The following is an 18,162-nucleotide window of genomic DNA, read 5'->3' as shown; positions in this document are numbered from 1 at the left end:
GTGGTATACGAATGCCAAGGTATAGCGTCCTTCGCCTATGACAAACTTTTGTAATATAAACAGTAAATCTCGCCATTTTCTGACCAAGGCAGTCTGTGGCAGTCCCTTTCTCCAATCAACCTCAATCTTCTTATCAACCACGAACCGTTGCCAACGCTTCTTTGTCAACCAATCCTTCTTAAACCAACGCTCGCCTATAAGTGGTAGCCTGTGGGTTGCGAAATGAACTCTTCAATGATTTTAAATTCTAAGGACCCGACCCTAACTCGGCCTTCCTTGAATGTTCTTGCAAATTCTAGCACTACGCCCATGTCAAATCCGTCAAATTTTTGGAGAAATGGCAGGAACCTAGTTTCTTGCAAAAGTGCAAGATTGTTCCTATACTCGGTAGTTTGTTCAATCTCCTGTAGAGACAGTGGTTCACTGCTCACGAGTGCCATTTCGAACCTCTTCCACTTCACTGATCAAACCTTCAGAAAAATTCCAGGGTAACTCCAACATTCACCAAGAATTTTGTACCAGAGTTGCCTTGCCTTTCGTCTTTGTAGACTCGCTTACCCAGCTATGATGGAGAAATCCTTCCACTTCGGATGTAAATATGTTTCAACAATCATTGTTATAGGCGAATCGCGATGATTGGATGTAGTGGCGGTATGGGCGGCGATGATGCAACGACTAGAATGATCTGATCACAGGTAGGCTAATGATGGTAGGATATTGCAAAATAATTGCAAAGAGGGTGAGTGAAAGTTATCGGACAGAGTACCCTTCTACAGTCATCATCATAATTCAATCAAACTTATTTTCAACATTTATTAAAAAAGATTAGATTTCAGCCTTACACACCTTACACTTTAAAGATTTATCCCTAGATTAGTAATTAATGAAACAAAGTATCAATTTAAAACATGGAGTGAGTTATCATATCAACATATGTACAAAAATACAGGCCCATAGATCTTTGATAAACCATTTCAGGACTATGTAAATTTCTCCCACAGTCAATTGTATCTCTGCACCAAACCTGCTTGCACTGCGTTGTGCTTGCACCAGAGAATTTTACCAAATAGAAACTCTGATAGGACATACTTCTATAGCTGGAATTTTACAAATTTTGCCTCATTATATAAGAAATTTTTTTTGCCATCCTTTTGTGCTTCTCGACATGCCTTCTGAATGACTGCATCAAATTCTGCAATCAAATTACGAGGAAATAAAGAAGTGGGAAAGGGGTAAAAATTTCAGAATGGGAAGGAATATTACAACAGGGATTTCAAAATGATATCATCAAGAGGGATAAACGAAATGGGATGTGGGAAAAAAATTCAAGGGAGAAGAGGGATTCTACGAATCGGGTAAGGGTGGTTTCTTGGAAGAAAGAGGAAGGTAATTCATTGGGGAATTTAGAAAAGAAACTAGTGGGACATTTTGAAATGGGAAATAGAAGAAGATTTTACCTTGAAGTTTGCCTGCACTGGTGTAGGAAAAATAACTGCAACGGGAAGTAAGCGTTTACTTGGAAAAAATGTCCATGCTAGTTACCCCAAACTTGGGTAAGGGCTCGATTTCGTGAACCTGCTTCTTCTTGGTGGCAGCCAGCATATCTAAAATTCAAGTAACATTCCCTTTTTATGAAAAATTTTGATATTCCTGCTAGCATGCTGGTTTTCAGGTTGATCCCTTTGCAATCATGTCAGTCAACTAATTTTCACAATTATAGGAAACTTTTTTATTTTTGTCATTTTTTTCTTTTTACTTTTCTTTGATTATTTTTTCTTTAAAATAAGGACAAGAAGGAATCAATTCTTCAATAGATTGGTGCTATCACCTACCAACTCCTTTTCAAATGGCTGTTGGACTTGCTGCATAAAATCTCCTTTAGTAAGGGGCTAAAAATATACCTTTAATCTATGAGCGTTTACCAGGAACACTGAATTCCGTCCATCAATAGTTTTGATTTCTATCACTCCATTTTCGAACACTTTAACCACCTCACAGGGTCCCATCCAGCGTGTATGGAATTTTCCTTTAAAATGTTTGAATCTTGAATCGTAAAGGAGCACCCAATCACCTGGTTGGAATTGATTTTTCTGAATGGACTTGTCATGCCACTTCTTGCACTGTTGTTGAACCAAGATGTTCTGCTGAACAACATCCCTTCGGATTTCATCTAACTCGTTCAATTGTAGAATGTGTTGTTGCTGTGCCTCAGAGAGATCTAGCCCCAATTGGACTGCAGTCCTGAAAGTCTTGATCTAGAATGCTATCGGCAAAAGGACTTGTTTCCCATACACCAACTCATATGGTGTGTGTTCTGTGTTGTTTCTCCAAGTGGTCTGATAGGCCCACAATGCTTCCAGTAATTTTCCAGCCCAATACTTTCTATTCATATTTACCGTCTTTGTGAGGATAGACTCAATCATCTTATTTGTGGATTCTAGCTTGCCATTTGCTTGTGGGTGATATGGTGTGGATTTCCTGCACCAGATTTTGTACTGCTCCATTACACCTTGTACCAGATTAGAAATAAACTGTGATCCATTATCAGAAACAATTTCTCTAGGTACACCAAATCTAGTAAAGATTTTAGTAAAAAGAAAATCAACAACAACTCTTTTAGTAGCAAAAGAAAGAGCTTTAGCTTCTACCCGTTTTGTAACAAAATTTGTACAAACCAAGATATGCTTTTTATTTGATGATGAAGGATGTATTGGTCCTATGAAATCAATAGCCCATTTTTCAAAAGGCTTAATCATAACTTGAGGACATAAAGGAATCTCATTGGTTTGGTTGGGCTGGCCAATTCACTTACAGCTATCACACCACTTTACATATTGTTTGGCATCCTGAAATAAGGAAGGCCAAAAATAACCAGCTCATAACACTTTGTATGCAGTTCGCTTATCAGTGAAGTGACCACCACATGGTTTATCATGGGCAGATTTTAAGATATCAAACACCTCTTCTTCTCTTACACATCTACAGATAATAATATCTGCTCCAGTGTAAAAGAGGTCTTCTTGGATCCAAGAATATGCAACACTTTTCTCAATGATATTCCGCTTTTCACGAGCAGATAAGTGGGGTGGTAATTTTCCAATGACTAAATAGTTAGCTATTTCAGAAAACCATGGAGACTTTGTTGACACAGCAAAAAGATGTTTGTCAAGAAAATCACCATCAACATGAATTTCTTCACCAAGATTATTTAATCTTGAAATATAATCTGCTACTACATTCGATTTCCCTAGTATATCAACAATAGTAATATTAAATTCCTGTAATAATAGCAACCACCTAGTCACTCTACCGCTAGTTATTGGTTTATTCCTCAAATATCTTATAGGGAAATGATCAATATGTACAAAAACTTCATATCTTGTAATATAGTGTCTGAATTTATTAATAGAAAAAACTACAGCTAAAAACTCTTTCTCAGAAACAGTATAATTGAGTTCAGCGGGTGACAAGTTTTTACTAATGAAATAAATAGCATAAGATTGTTTGTCTTCTTCCTATCCTAAAGTTGCATAAATAACAGTATTTGAGGCATAAGAGGAAATATGGCATGGTAGGGACCAGTTTAGTCCTCTCAAATCTGGTCCCTGAACTAATTTTTCCTTCAATGTCTCAAAAGACTATTGGCAAGCTGTAGACCAAGAAAATTCACTATCTTTAGCCAAAAGTCGGAAAAGAGAGGTAGCTATCCTTGAGAAATTCTCAATGAATCTCCTATAGCAGACCACATGTCCTAGAAAACCTCTTACTTCCCTTTGAGTTTTGGGTATAGGAAGACTCAAAATGACTTCTATCTTTGCAGGGTCAACCCGGATACCTTTGTCGGAAATAAGATGGCCAAGAACTACTCCTGCCTTGCACATTAATTTGCATTTCTTGTCACTCAAGGCAAGATGAGATTCTTGGTAGCGAAGAAGCACTTTTTCTAGATTCCTGAGGGCTTCCTAAAATGAATCACTAAACACAAAGAAATCATCCATATAGATTTCCATGCACTTGAGGTCAGCAAAAATAGCCAAGACTGCCCTTTGAAAGGTAACCGGGGCATTACATAGCCTAGAGGGAAGCACTCGGTAAGAAAATATACCCCATGGACATGTAAAAGTCGTTTTTTCTTGATCCTCGGGTGCTATCTGTATCTGGATATATCTGCTAAAGCCATCTAGAAAAGCAAAGTACTTTTTGTCAGCAAGGATATCGAGCACTTGATCGATGAAAGGAAGGGGAAGTAAGCTTTGAGAGTGGCTTTATTTAATTGTATTTAGTCAATGCAAATTCGCCATCTCCCATCTTTCGTTAGGACTGACAATAATGGAAAGACCCACTGGATATTAGAAATGGAATAGATAAAATCAACATCGAAGAGTTTTTTCAATTATTCCTTTACAACATCTCTTAGAGTTGGGTTCATTCACCTCTGGGGTTGTCAGACAGGTCGGGCTCCATCCTGAATATAGATATGGTGTGTACAAGTTTCAGGAGGGATGCCTTTCATATCCTCATAACCCCATGCAAAGGCATCAAGATGGTTTCGCAACAAATTCACAAGATGCTCTCATTGAGAAGGGTCCAAGTCTGAACTGATATACAAGGATTTACCTAGACTAATCTCAACAAGAGTAGTGTCAGGCTCTAGAGTACACAAAGGTGTTGCTAGAGGTGGTGGTGATGGAGGTAGAGAGTCATATCCTTCCTGAAAATCTAGACTAAAAATCTGACTTAATGACTCAAAATTAGGCATGGTGTCTAAATTGTTTAGGAAGTTTTGAATCTCACCCTCCTGTGAGGACTCAACATTCTGATGTATTAATGAAACAGGTTGGGTCTCCTCATCACTACTATAGTCTAACCATAAAGTGTCTCGGAGCTCCTCAATAGATCTAGCAACTGGATATAGGGTGACTTTCTTTCTAGAATCTCCATGGGAAATATACATATCACCAGAATGACATCCAATATAAGCATTAGCCGTAGCAAGCCATGGTCGTCCCAAGATCAAGGGATGCCCTCCTATAGGATTCTTTGGCTGAAGCACAATGAAATCTACGGGATATTCCCAAGAATCTAAGGAACTGATCACATCATCCAATACTCCTTTTGTCTTGATTTTAGATCTATATGCTAGTTCAAGCACAGTGGGAGTAGCACGATTATGGACCAATCCAAGTTGATCCATGGTTTTATTGGTCATAACATTAATGGTTGCCCCTAGGTCTGTAATTACAATGGAGACAAGGACATCACCTATCTAAATAGAGAAAATAGGGTTTTTGGAGTCGATATATTTTTCCATGTTCATACATCCCGTCATTAACTCTACTGCTCTACCAACAAATTGAATAGTTTGGGGTTCCAACCTTCTCCTCCCTGGCTTCTTGAGGTAGCGTTCCCTAATGATTTTTGTACAGATGGGAATCTCTTTGATAACTTGGAGCAAAGGTACCTTTATAAAAAGGTTCCTAAGCTCAGAAGCTAGGCTAGACTCGGGAATGAGGCCTTTCTTCTCCACAACTAACCTCTATGGATAGGGAGGTCAGTCAGAAGAAGATGACAAGGGCTCAGAATGTATAGGGATAGGATGAATGGTGCCATCTTTCCTAGAATGGTTAGGAATTTCCTCCTCCCCTTTCTCATCGATAATCACCATGGGTTGCTTTTGATTTTCTGAGGTTAACACTTTCCCTGATCTCAATTGGAGATCATTGACTCCAATTGGTTTAGTTTGAAATCTGGATGAAGAAAGCGGGGTCATAGAATGGATCATCGGTACCACTTTATTATTAGGATTGGGTAAAGGTTGAGCAGACAGCTGAGAAGGTCGAAACAGTGCAGGTAAAGGTAATGGTGGCATAGGTTGACTCAGCTGAGGTAATGATGGTTGAGGCATTGGGTAAGGTGCATATGTAGGAGGATATGATTGCATCAGTGCATGATAGGAATTATGTGAATGATGTGAATGGTTTGGCCCTCTCCATCCTTGTTTCCAAGATTAGGAGGGCTGTCCATATTGATATTGATTCCCATGTTGTCAATGTTGAGAGTGACCAGTGTTAGGATAGGAATATGAGTGTGCATTATAACCAAAAAAATGTGGTGGAGGTTTAGGAACCATACCTACACTTACCTGAGGCCAATTTCTTCTTGCTCCCATTGCATGGAATGATTCAGCATCAGGTTGTCCCCCTTCGAATACAGCTTTCAGCCCAGGTAGGGAGGGACATTTTTGCATGGCATGGTTATTTGCACAAATTGCACATTTATTAATCTCTTCAATATCTAGAGGACATTCTCTTAGAGGATGCTTTCTTCTATATCTTGAACAGAAAATAAACAATGTTTCTTACTCTTCTACAAGTTTTTGCTGAAACTTCAAAGAGTCTATTTGTTTACTAACAATATTCATTATTTCAATTTTCATATTGTCCATTTTGTTTTCTAATCCAATAATCATAGCATCAGTAGATTTGGTTTTTCTATTTTTATTCTGAATTCCTTTACTAGATCTATATTGGTTCCTCGAGAATTTCCTACACAAGTCACAGATCTGATCAAAAGGTTTTTGAGCAATATCCCCTTGTCCTAATAGATTTAGATTATTCCTAGAATCATCAGTAAGTCCACGTAAGAAAAAGGTTCTAATAGTACCTATATCAAATTTGTGCTTTGACCTTTGGAGAATATACATGAATCTCTCCAAATAGTCCTCTAGCATTTCATCATCATTTTTCACAATAGTAAAGATTTCATCTTGGATATCTCTAGTTTTACAATATTCCTGATATTTTGATAAAAACACTTTCTTCATTTGCTCCCAATAATTTATAGTGTTTCCTCCTAGTCCCATGAACCAGTGGAGCGTTGCATCCTTAAGAGTTGCACGAAACAACTTTAACTTCTGGGCATCAGATAAGTAATCATAACTTCTACACAAAATATCAAACTCAAATAAGAAAGAGTTTGGATCTTCATGTACCTTACCATAGAAATGAGGAAGAGCTGATGGTGAAATATTTTTCATTTGTTTTTGTATATTAGGATTCACAATAAGGAATCCGAAAATAGATTGTTCCTCATTTACTTGATTTTCACAATTTCCTTCTGCGTGGTCTTCCATATCTGCCATTGTTGTTCTTCCACATGAACCTCTCTTAACAGGATGAGAAGGCTGACTATGATTTCCAACAGTCCCCTTCTTCCCCTTTATGGGTTGTGTCACACCTGAACTACTGCTACTAGAGCCTAGGTGGATTGTTCCTGCGTGATGAGTCTGAGTTTGTTTGGACTTTCTGCTTGCAAAAGAAGGCCCAATATGAGTTTTGGTTTCAGATTTGTCAGTGTTTCATTGGCCCCTAGTGGGCTTCGGACCCCTACCTCTTTTAGGTACTCATTTAAAAAAAAATGATAAACGAAATTCAAAAAGTAAAAGCTGCAAGTTTTAAAAATAAATTGGCACCTATGAACTCCTTCAAACAATAGAAGCACAATGCGGAAAAAATGATAGCAGACTTACCCTTATTGCAAAAAAATGGAAAATTCTTACCAATTCAAATCGCCTCCTCGGCAATGGCACCAAAATGTTGGGTGTAGGAATTGCACTTGAGCAAACTCCTAAACACTTAATTGTCAACCTGAGGGTTTCATAAACTTAAAGACGAAGCACAGGCAATGCCAGAAATGGTATGAAATTTTCCTATTTCTAATCCTACTTCTTGAAGGGAATGTTTTGCAGAATAAGATAGAAAAAATTGGAAAGGCAATTTACACCAAGGAAAATCTAGTGCTGGAATGTAAAAGACAATTTGCAATTAAATCAAGTAAAGAAATTCCACACAACAGAAACAATCTTGAATCTTGAATGAAACGTTATGTTAATCTCCAGATGGATGATAAGCAGTCTGACAAGTTTGCCCTTGCAGAGTTCTGTCTTTCTTCTGATCTTTCTCCTACACAAACAACCTATCCTTGCATAGTTGCAATCTTGCTTGCACTAGTGCAGGTACAATATTTCTGTGTAAGAGTATATTCAATCTTCCTTACTGAAGAATTATGTATGCCTGAAGGTTCTCTAAGCCTCAGGACTCGGAGCACTCTGTTCCGGTGTCAAGAGACTTTTTCTTGCCCCGAAGTAGGGTTCCCTTTACTTAGTTTCCGGTTTACTTTCGAAAGATTAAAAGATATGCTGAAAAGGAATTGCAACTGTAATGAAGTTCTAAATTAACTAGCTGCGAGAAAGAAAATGCTTCAACCCATTAAACTTCATAAGGGAAATAAACTTCATGAGATGAAACATTTACAAAAGAATCCTTCAATAGCCTAAGTACTTTGTATGTGTCAAACAGTTTCGGTACTTCACCCACAATAATGATATTCTTTGCAAGTATAATTTGGTAGTTAATATAACTACTTCTAGATCTTTTTAGACATGAACTTTTAATACCAAAAATAGTTACTTGATTTATTGATTCATTCCCTTGCGAAATAATAGGAAATAAAATGTAGGTGAGTGATTTAATGTTTGCTGCAACGAATGACTAAGCGCGGTGCAAGCAACAACACGCACTGGTGAAGGAAAGAGTTCCTCACATGATCTGCTTCGAAAATGAATTAAAACAGAAATCAAGAATAAAGTAAATGCATAAAAGATATCTTATAAATAGAAATGAACACAAATACTCTACAAACTATGGATCCATTCCACACATAGGCTACATAAGGTAATTTCATTAAGAACTCAATGATTAACGATTAAACTATTTCATCACACAACTGCTATGAAATGAACACACCGTCTTCCCAAATCACAAAAGCAAGAGGGGTCAACGAGCTAGGTTGGCCGGGCCCTAGCCAACTAGCTCGTTCAACTTATAAGGAACAAAAGCTATCAACACTTCAAATAACACATCAAAGACGAAATTACACGATGTGTGTGCAAACCATAATGATCCTCTTGTATTTACTTGATTCGACAAATTACATTATGAAGCAGTCCAACCCTAGAATGAGGCGATAACCAGATTACATAAACCAAAATAATAACTGATGGTTCATTGGCTTTCCTATCTACGATTTACATGATATATATCCTTCGGCTCTAAGACATTTACACTAATTACAGATAATTGTCATTCAGGCCTCTCAGCCGAACAGACTTAGAAACCAAATTACAAACTTGGCCAATGGTTATAATAACACAAGCTTCGTTGTGCCATGATCTATCTTTGGAGAAAAACCCCTCGATGCACGCCATCTACTTCAGTTTATCAGCAATTAAACTCAGATTTGAAGATCAAGATCTGTCTTCGTGGAAGATAGCTCTCGGAATCTCGGACAGTGGTGATGCAGGAATCTTCCTGCACTAGTCAACTCATACATTATTAACACTACGTTCCATGATTACTTCTAGGAAATCAATATGAGTTGCAAAATATGTAAATAACATGAAATATACATAAAAATATTAATAAAGTGTCGTAGAAAATCTTAATGTAAACTATGAGCATGTGCAGAAAAAGGGTAACCATCTTGTACTAGTGGAGGGAAGAAGGGTCTTGTATTAAGGTAAATCAGAGGTTGATATTGATGGAAATGGGGTAGAAAATAAGGCAATTTAGGATACCAACAATAACCTTCTAGGGTAAAGATGCTTCCAAACATGAAAGGCCATGAGGAGATACCATCCGTGATCCATTCATTCCCTTATAAGCTTCAGGGTGCTCTCTAATTGTTTGATTCTTGGTTATAACCATATTAATTGAATTGATGAATCAATTAAATCGTACCCCTTGTATTTGAGTACTTTGTCGCATAATTGTTACAGCAAGACTCTGAAGGACGGTGGAACCACCCATTATACAATGTTTTACACCTAGATAATCTAGTGAGAGCTTACGAAGAGATACAAGCTCACCCAGGATTGATGACTCGCACAATCACCCATGAAACCATTTCAGGTATCTTGAAGGAGCACTTGGTTGATATCTCTTGTGCATTATTGAAAGGCACGTTCGAATTTTCTCCGATGCATAGAATATTTATTCTGAAGCGACAGAAAAAGGCCAATAACGATATCTTCACCAATTGATAGGGTTGTGCACAGGTCCATCGCCAATGTGTTGGAAGCAATATGCGAACGCATCTTTCTTCCAGTTTCATATGGGTTTCTCCCATCCATGAGCATTCGCTCCTTCTTTGTAGAAGTACAGAGGTGGACCAGGATAAAAGGAATCATGCATGTGGATGTCAAAATGTGTTTTGATCAAATAGAACACTCGACATTAATTCACTTACTGGAGAAACACATATCAGACAACCTATTCTTAGAACTAATAATGAAGTTCATATCTACTCCTATTTTGGATGATAAAGGACAAAATTATACCTCTACGAATAGGGGGAGAAGTGTTTTCTCCTCTCCTTATGAATGTGGTACTTCATGAAATGGATGGTTTCGCCCTGTCTATTTGTAAACAGAGAGGGCTTACATATGGGAATTATGTTGATGACTGCACAATTGACACTGAAGAGTGAATTCAAATTGCCTTGCATGAGATACACTAATCCAATTTATCTAGTTTCTTCAAACTAAGTTAGGCGGACTTTCTTTTCGGGTCAAACTAATAAAGAAATCCGGGTGTATCTTAGGAGAAAACTTGGTCTTACCTTTTAGGCAGAAAAACCGGGTGCCATAAAGATAAAAGTCCCTATAGATAGGGTAATAGATCGACTCACCAAAAAGGGCTTTCTTCATCCCAATCAACATTTTGTTTTGGGGTTGGGAAAGGATCTCGAGGCGATAAGCTATTGATACAAAATGGTGGCCCAGGGCATACTCCGGTATTATGGTCCATGCTGAAAGATAAGGAATCTGATATGCCTTTTCAATCGGGATCTCCTTCATTCACTTTGTCAGGCTATTAGAATGTTAACGGGTAGGGATTAAATTTGACCGGTAATCTGCACATCAAGGAATTTTTTATGACCTTTATATTTTTAAATTTCTCTTCACATGACTTTTAATATTTATTTTTATCTTTCGAAACATGTATAATATTTTTCAAATAAATATTGTTTGTTTATTATAGAAATACATTCATAAGAAATTGGATAACTATCATAATTTTTTTGGATTTTTTTGGACATTATTTAATTACTACTAGAATTCTGAGGCATTTTGTTACTAGAATGGAAAATCAAAATTAAAATTGTTCTAACAAACATAGGGTAGTTTTTAGAGAGGAGCAGGTTTCATGTCCAACTTGTGCTACCTCTAATATAGGGAGTCAATAATACTGCACTAAATCTGCATAGAATAATGTGCAGCCATGGCTGAAGAAGCTAGAATTAAAATTGCAAATGTTCAACAAAAAAATACAATGGAAACAAAAGGGATATTAATAAAGTGATAAATGTAAATGTTAGATCAATGCAGCCACCAAAAATAAAGTTCAGTAAATAAAAAAGAATAAACTCTAATTTATTCATTGATCTTAACATTTTGTGTTAAAGAATAAACTCTGATTTATCCATTGATCTCAACATTTTGTGTTAAGAAGAGGCACACTACTAGAAAAATACTACATAAATACTCTGATTACAGATGGGACCAGAAACTATCAAACAATTTCTCATTCTAATGCTTCACCCTTCATTATTTAATTCACTAATTTACTAGAGGAAATGACTTCTTGGGGAGTAAGAGTAAGTGTAAAAGAATGTAATCTGGAACAAACTCAACTTAGCTCCACTGTGTTCCATATAGACTTCTTGGGGAGTAAGACTAAGTGTAAAAGAATGTAATATGGAACAAACTCAACTTCGCTCCACTTTGTTACATATAGCCCCAACTTACATGAATAGATTTTAAAGCCCAACATGAAACATGTGGGACTAGATTCAACCAAAATTGTTGGGATTGTTTCTTGAATTTCAAGATTATACAACCACCCTAAAATAAAAATAGTTGGTTAGCCTCGAGTCTCTTTTGAATCTATGTGTTTTCCTCAAGCCTCTTTTGAATCTATGTTTCATTGTAGTAAATAAAAGGTCAAACTGCTTGTTTTCCTCAAATTTCTTTTGCCTCTTGAGTTTCTTTTGAGTCTATGTTTCATTGTAGTTGCAATATGTGGAACTAATCAACCAGTCATTAAGGCAGGTTATAAACATCATAAAATGGAACATGCCTACATGTTTGCTTGTCAAAGGTCTCTTTTGAATCTGTGTCATCTGTCATTAATCACATGCTAAAGTAATATTCATCATGTAATCACTTAGCTAGAATTTTAGAATAGTTTTTGTATATTTATCCCCAAATTTTTAAATGTAAAAACAAATTAATACAAGAAATGATATTACTACACCACAAGACAAAAGAGAGAAGATATTGTTGTTGGTTACCTTAGGAATTTTTCGACAGCAACCATGTTCACTCCACCCTTGGAACTATTTTCTGTATCTTAATGGAGAAGCTCGAAGCAGAAAGAAATCAGCAAACAAAGCACCTTCAACGAAGAAAAAATATTTCTCCATTTGCACTCGAGCTATGTCATTTCTATATAGTTGCAGAAAAGCGTCAAACAAGAAATAAATGAATAAAATTAACCCTTCACCGAAAGCAAACAGTGGAGGAGACAAGAGCCCACTGCCAGCACACTGAATGAATGAACACGGGATGCTTCACTTGTTTCATATTTTAGACCCTAAAAAAGGGAGCGAGGTAAGAGACTGAATGAAATCGATCCTGAATTAATGGATGCTTTCTTGGATGTTTTGGAACCGAAACACGATATTTATCACAATGCACCTGTTTTGAAAAGTGACTGAGCCCATTGTTGACTAGACACACCACTAGATCCTTGATCATATCTAAACATTGCACTCTTTTTTCATCAAAGGAGTACAAGTCCTTGTATGGTTTAGTGATGTATAGGCTCACTTTTTTCACGAACTTAGATCTATCTCTCTCGTTGCTTTCCTGATTGAGACCCATCGAGATCTTGCTACTCGTAACCCTACCTGGCCCGGATTGATCTTACTACCCTGATCTCTCTCCCTGAGATCTTCGTGATACCCGTATTTCTATTGAGACCTGTTTCTCTCTCTTGTTACCCGCTGCCTCTCTTCTTCTTGCCACCACCTATGCCAACGCTCACCTATTTCACCTTCGTTATTGATGGCAACCTTTCCACTACTCCAACTGTGGAAGCCTTTATATCATGTTTCATGCACCTAAGAGATCAATGTGTGTTTTCATCCGCTCTAGGCTTGTTTGGGCACCTTTTCTGTTCGCCCCCCTATCTCCTCTCTGGATGGGTATGGGAAATTTGACTGGCTTGGAATGATACTCAGACTGGTCGACCTAAGATACTTTGACGAGATAACTGGTTGTAACGTGGAAATGGAAATATGAGAAGAGAATATACAAATTGGGCGCACGCAAAATTCTGTTCAATGGAATCTCCTCTGGGATGAATCCCGGCTCAATGGGTGAAGAATGAAGGATCATGTCTGAACGATGTGAATCGATGGCTCATAAAGTTCAATATCTCCATCAAGAAGCTCCTGCAGGAGCTAAATTCAGGGTTTCCTGGCCTGAACATCCATTTTCTCGATTCATACCACCGTCTGATGGAACTTATCAAAAATCCGGCTGCATATGGTAAGTAATAAAGCATATTTATCCGTTTGAATAATGTTGTGATTTGTACACTCTTCTTCTTCTTCTTTTTTCTCAAAAAATTGGTTTCTATGAGTATATAATTAGCGTCTTTTTTCTCAAAAAATTGGTTTCTATGAGTATATAATTAGCGTTTTTATTTACATGGTAAATTTTAGAAATATTCTCTTATTATTTTTCTAGATATTCTCTATAAACATGAAATAACAATAACATCAAAGTGAAATATAAACTTTCTTGCTATCTCTAAAATATCCCAAAATCGGAGATTAAAATAAATACGACAAAATGAAACTAAATTACCTCCCCCACTATCTCTAAAATATTCACAAAATCTACAATTAAAAACGAAACTAGATTAATTGTCACTATGTTAATGATATATAATGTAGTCAGTACCTGGCTGATCGATGTGCAGGTTTCAATGTATCAGATGCTCCATGCTGCAGCATGGATACAACCATCAGACAGTTTTGTTTATCAAACTCTAATGTTTGTTCAGATCGTAGCCAATATGTTTTCTGCGATGCCTTCCATTCCACAGATGCTGCCAACGTAGTTCTTGTGGATATGTTTTTATCCCAGCCTGGTTCACTGCCATTGATTTCTCCAAGTCCAGCTCCAGCTCCTGCTCCTGCCACTGTCAATTCTCAGCACTAGCCACCAAAGTTGTTTTCGAGAACGTTTCATTCTGGTCAGCCATATCCGTATTTACCTTATGCTCATAAATAAAGCAGAATAAAGCACATATTGCTGGATAAATATTGAAGGCTGGGTGGATTGATAACAAGGAAATTGTGCAACTTCAGGTGAAGAATACTGGACTAGTAGCCTTGTAACACTAAATATCCGAGCAGCTAAGGTTTGGTAAAAAATAACCTGAGATACTTTCTCGGATGTCTGTGTCTTGATGAAATTTCAAGAGAATATTCTGCTATCTATGGCCAACTAGCAAATGTAGAATAATATATTTACCCTGTAGCCAAAGGATTCTGCAATGATGAAAGACAAACCCTAATGCCAAACAGCACGACAAATACTCTACACCAAACACCCTTATGTAGACACTGTAACAGATCCCTAATAAAGTCGTAACAGATCCCTAATTAAGTCATCCTGAAGAAGTTTCCAAGAATCATTCTGCTTTCTATGGTCGAATTCTAAATTCAGATGAAATGCCTTGCAGCCCAAGGATCAATCATCTCTCAAATCAAGCATGTCAAGGACCAATAGCGCCAATGCTAAATACTCAACTAATAAAAATGACACTAGCAAATACTCAACCACAACCCCTTTATATTGATTCTGCAGCCACTGAGCCTTCATTCACCTACAACTGAATATGTAAACCATCTAAACAAGCGAAGCAATAACGTTGAAGGGGGCGAAATGATTCAGATAATACGTATCGCTGACCATATCACTTATAGAATGAAACTTCACAAAAATACCTGAAGGAATACGCTAGATTTTTTAACAGTAAATTGAAACGTATCGCTTGCCATGTCCAAACCTATGGAGAACCCATCCCCAATCCACAATCCCATCCTCGGTTCAAATCTCAACATAACCGGATATAATATATAAGTTATTAGAACATGTAAAAGTGGGAACAAAAATAATATAGAAATTAAGGATATAGAGCACCAATATAGAATAGAAAAATAAGATGGTAAAAACTTGCGCCTCGTATCCTGCGACGCAAAATACCAACAAGTAACCTTATAACAAGTAGCCATATTTTAGAATTTCCTAGAGACGACCACAAGCAAGATGCGAAAACCAGATGAAAACCCTTTCCTCCATCCCTTGAATGAGGACATTCATCGCATTGCGTCTCCCTTCCATCCCTGTAAAGGGACGAACAATGGGAAAAAAGCGAATGAATGTGGGAATAAATCGATGTTTTGTGGGGCGAGATATTGAAGAGATCCTTTTCCATCGGTCTATCCCTCAACCTACCCTGAAACCCTAACTACCCATGAATCATTGGCGCATTTCCTGTGAAAACGTAGAATAAGTCTGTGTGAAAACGTACAACAAATCTGCAAATAAGGCATTAAATTTCAGTCGATTTGAAAAACGGTAATGATCTAGATCCAGTGACCTGTACCTATTTCCATATATTTCCAATGAAGATTGGAGATCGATATTTCCCTGCCCAACTATTGTTTTGCCTTTTTTTCGGTGGGTATTAGATGATAGCAAAATATGGATCTCCAATTGATAACTAGATTTGCTCATTCAACTTGTCAGGAGGATGAACCACACTAGTTGGTTCCAAACGGGTCAAAGACAAAAAAAAAAAATTTAGCTGAAAAATTCTTCAAAAAATAATGACAAAATATGTTTAATAACTAACCATTGTTGGCCTTTGTTTTTTTTATGGGAATTATATCATGGTAAAATATGTTTAATAACGCCCTCAGTTTTGAGCAATATGTGTTAAATTTAAATTATGGGATGGAGAGTTATATTTGAAAGCGCTAAATTTTGAGCAATCTGTTTTAAATTTATTTGAAGATTTTCAACAATTTTTTTTTTAAATGGTGTGGAAAATAAAAAAAAAAATTCATTGTGAAATGTTACAAAAGTATATATGTTGATCATTTTGAAGTCAAAAGTTTCTAAGAGTTCAAATATTTGAGAGGTAAGAGCCATATTTGACACAATGAGTTTTTACATTTTGGATAAGATTTTTGTTTCATTTTATTTATTAGAATTTTTCGATGGGTACACTATGATGTTAATAGTGTTTGGTAGATTACAACAACAACATATTTTTCATTTTTTTTTCATAGCATAGTTTTTTGCATTTGCACATTGAGTAGGGTTTGATTCATATGCTCGTGCACATTATTGTAACTTTAGTGATAACTCATCTAGTATAAATTTTACATTCATAGCTCCATCACTAAATTGAGAAGAAAGTGGGGAAAATATCCAACTAAGCTGGGAGGACCTAGTGTGACACATCAGGCCATGATCGCTAAGGAGCATCATCACTAGTAGTTCACCTCCGATGAAGGATCCCTTTCTAGATCTAAAATGCTAGTTTGTTAGTTAGTTGCATATTTTGTTGTTTCTTCTAGTCCTTTAATTTGTATGCATGCCAAATTTAGGTATTGACTCTTCAATTGATGATCTCTTCATAAAACTATAAAAAAAAATCATTGCCAAATGAATAAGAACCAATAATTTTTCTTTGGGATTCATTTATGATTTAATTTCTCTATTCTCTCAATATTTTTTTTGTATTTCTTTGTGGATGTTTAAGATAAATATCATTAAAACTCATCACACTTATTCTTCTACTTTAAAATTTGCTAGGTTTTGACAACATACCAATAAGACTATGAGTGATAATTATACCCTTATTCTAAGGCATGTTACCATAAATCCAACCTTAATACCATTTTGAAAGAAATGAATGTATGTTGTCTTCAATATAGGCTCATGTCATTGTCCATGATTTTAAAATTCAAGAATGTAGATGAATTAATCATGCACAAAAACATTTAAACATACACAACATAAATTGAACATAACATTCAAGCATAACATTTACATATTAAATAACAGAGTGATAGGAATATTTATCCTTATAAATGTTTTACACAACTAGCTACAAATGTCAAATATTCCATCCAACCATAGTTATTTTTGGACTAATTCTCTCTACAATGGGCCACCCCTAATCTAGGGTTATGATTCCACAAAGGTGATCATGCTCCTATGGATGTCTATCGTCAACACTAAGAGACAAGTGCCTAGTAAATTAAGTGACCCCTACAATAACTACTACTAGCCAACTCTCTTTCCCATCATATTTCACAATCTAAGGATGATATTTATTTCTATATATCATAGTCCCTTAGACAATCTCCATCCCCTCTAGGGCTCTAACATAGATTGGTAAGGAATCTCTTAGTTATGGGATCTGGGAAATCTAGCGACTAGTGGAGCACTTACAACAACCTTTACGCAAGCACTCGATTGATTTCTAAATGAGAACCCCTCACAAACATGCAAAGCTATTTCTTATCATAAATATCAACACTAAAGATTGGTTTTTAACACAAATTGCATTTTCTCCTCTTGTAGCACCAAAACTCTATTTTTTTTTGTCCTCTTGCTTTTTGAAAGTTAGTTATCTCCTCTACTCAAATTCCTTTTCTTATACATGTTTTGACTTGGACAATTCAAAATATAATTTTACTCATCACATCTTCTCACATCTAGGTGAGATGACTCTCTCACCCACCTCTTACATGCATTCAATAAAACCACTCCCCTCATGAGTGTACTTAGCCCATGCTTCAATAACTAATTGATATGACTCTTCTACCAAGCTCAAAAATGCATTCAATGACTCGTTTTAATAAGTCAAATGGGGATTATATGGTAATGACAATTAATTTATGCTAATAACATGGGATTTTAGGCATGTGTGATTTACCCTTGGACCCTTT

General features: G+C 36.5%; 1 protein-coding gene across 1 annotated transcript; it reads right to left on the bottom strand.

The window, feature by feature from the left end:
• Nucleotides 1-9,017: 9,017 nt before the first annotated feature.
• Nucleotides 9,018-15,936, bottom strand: LOC149167467 (uncharacterized). The gene is made up of 3 exons (XM_089433000.1): nucleotides 15,804-15,936; nucleotides 14,090-14,324; nucleotides 9,018-9,368 (listed from the first exon to the last, which is right to left on the bottom strand). The coding sequence occupies exons 1-3, from the start codon at nucleotides 15,811-15,813 to the stop codon at nucleotides 9,305-9,307; spliced, it is 309 nt and encodes a 102-aa protein (XP_089289126.1). The 5' UTR covers nucleotides 15,814-15,936; the 3' UTR covers nucleotides 9,018-9,304.
• Nucleotides 15,937-18,162: the final 2,226 nt, after the last annotated feature.

This window comes from Pinus tabuliformis, chromosome 5_1 (genome assembly GCF_031772625.1).
Source record: "Pinus tabuliformis cultivar Carrire ecotype Pingquan chromosome 5_1, CPIR1, whole genome shotgun sequence".
NCBI classification, from domain to species: domain Eukaryota; kingdom Viridiplantae; phylum Streptophyta; class Pinopsida; order Pinales; family Pinaceae; genus Pinus; species Pinus tabuliformis.
The sequence above is the reverse complement of the archived record's forward strand: the minus strand, read 5'-3'. Positions and strand labels throughout refer to the sequence as shown.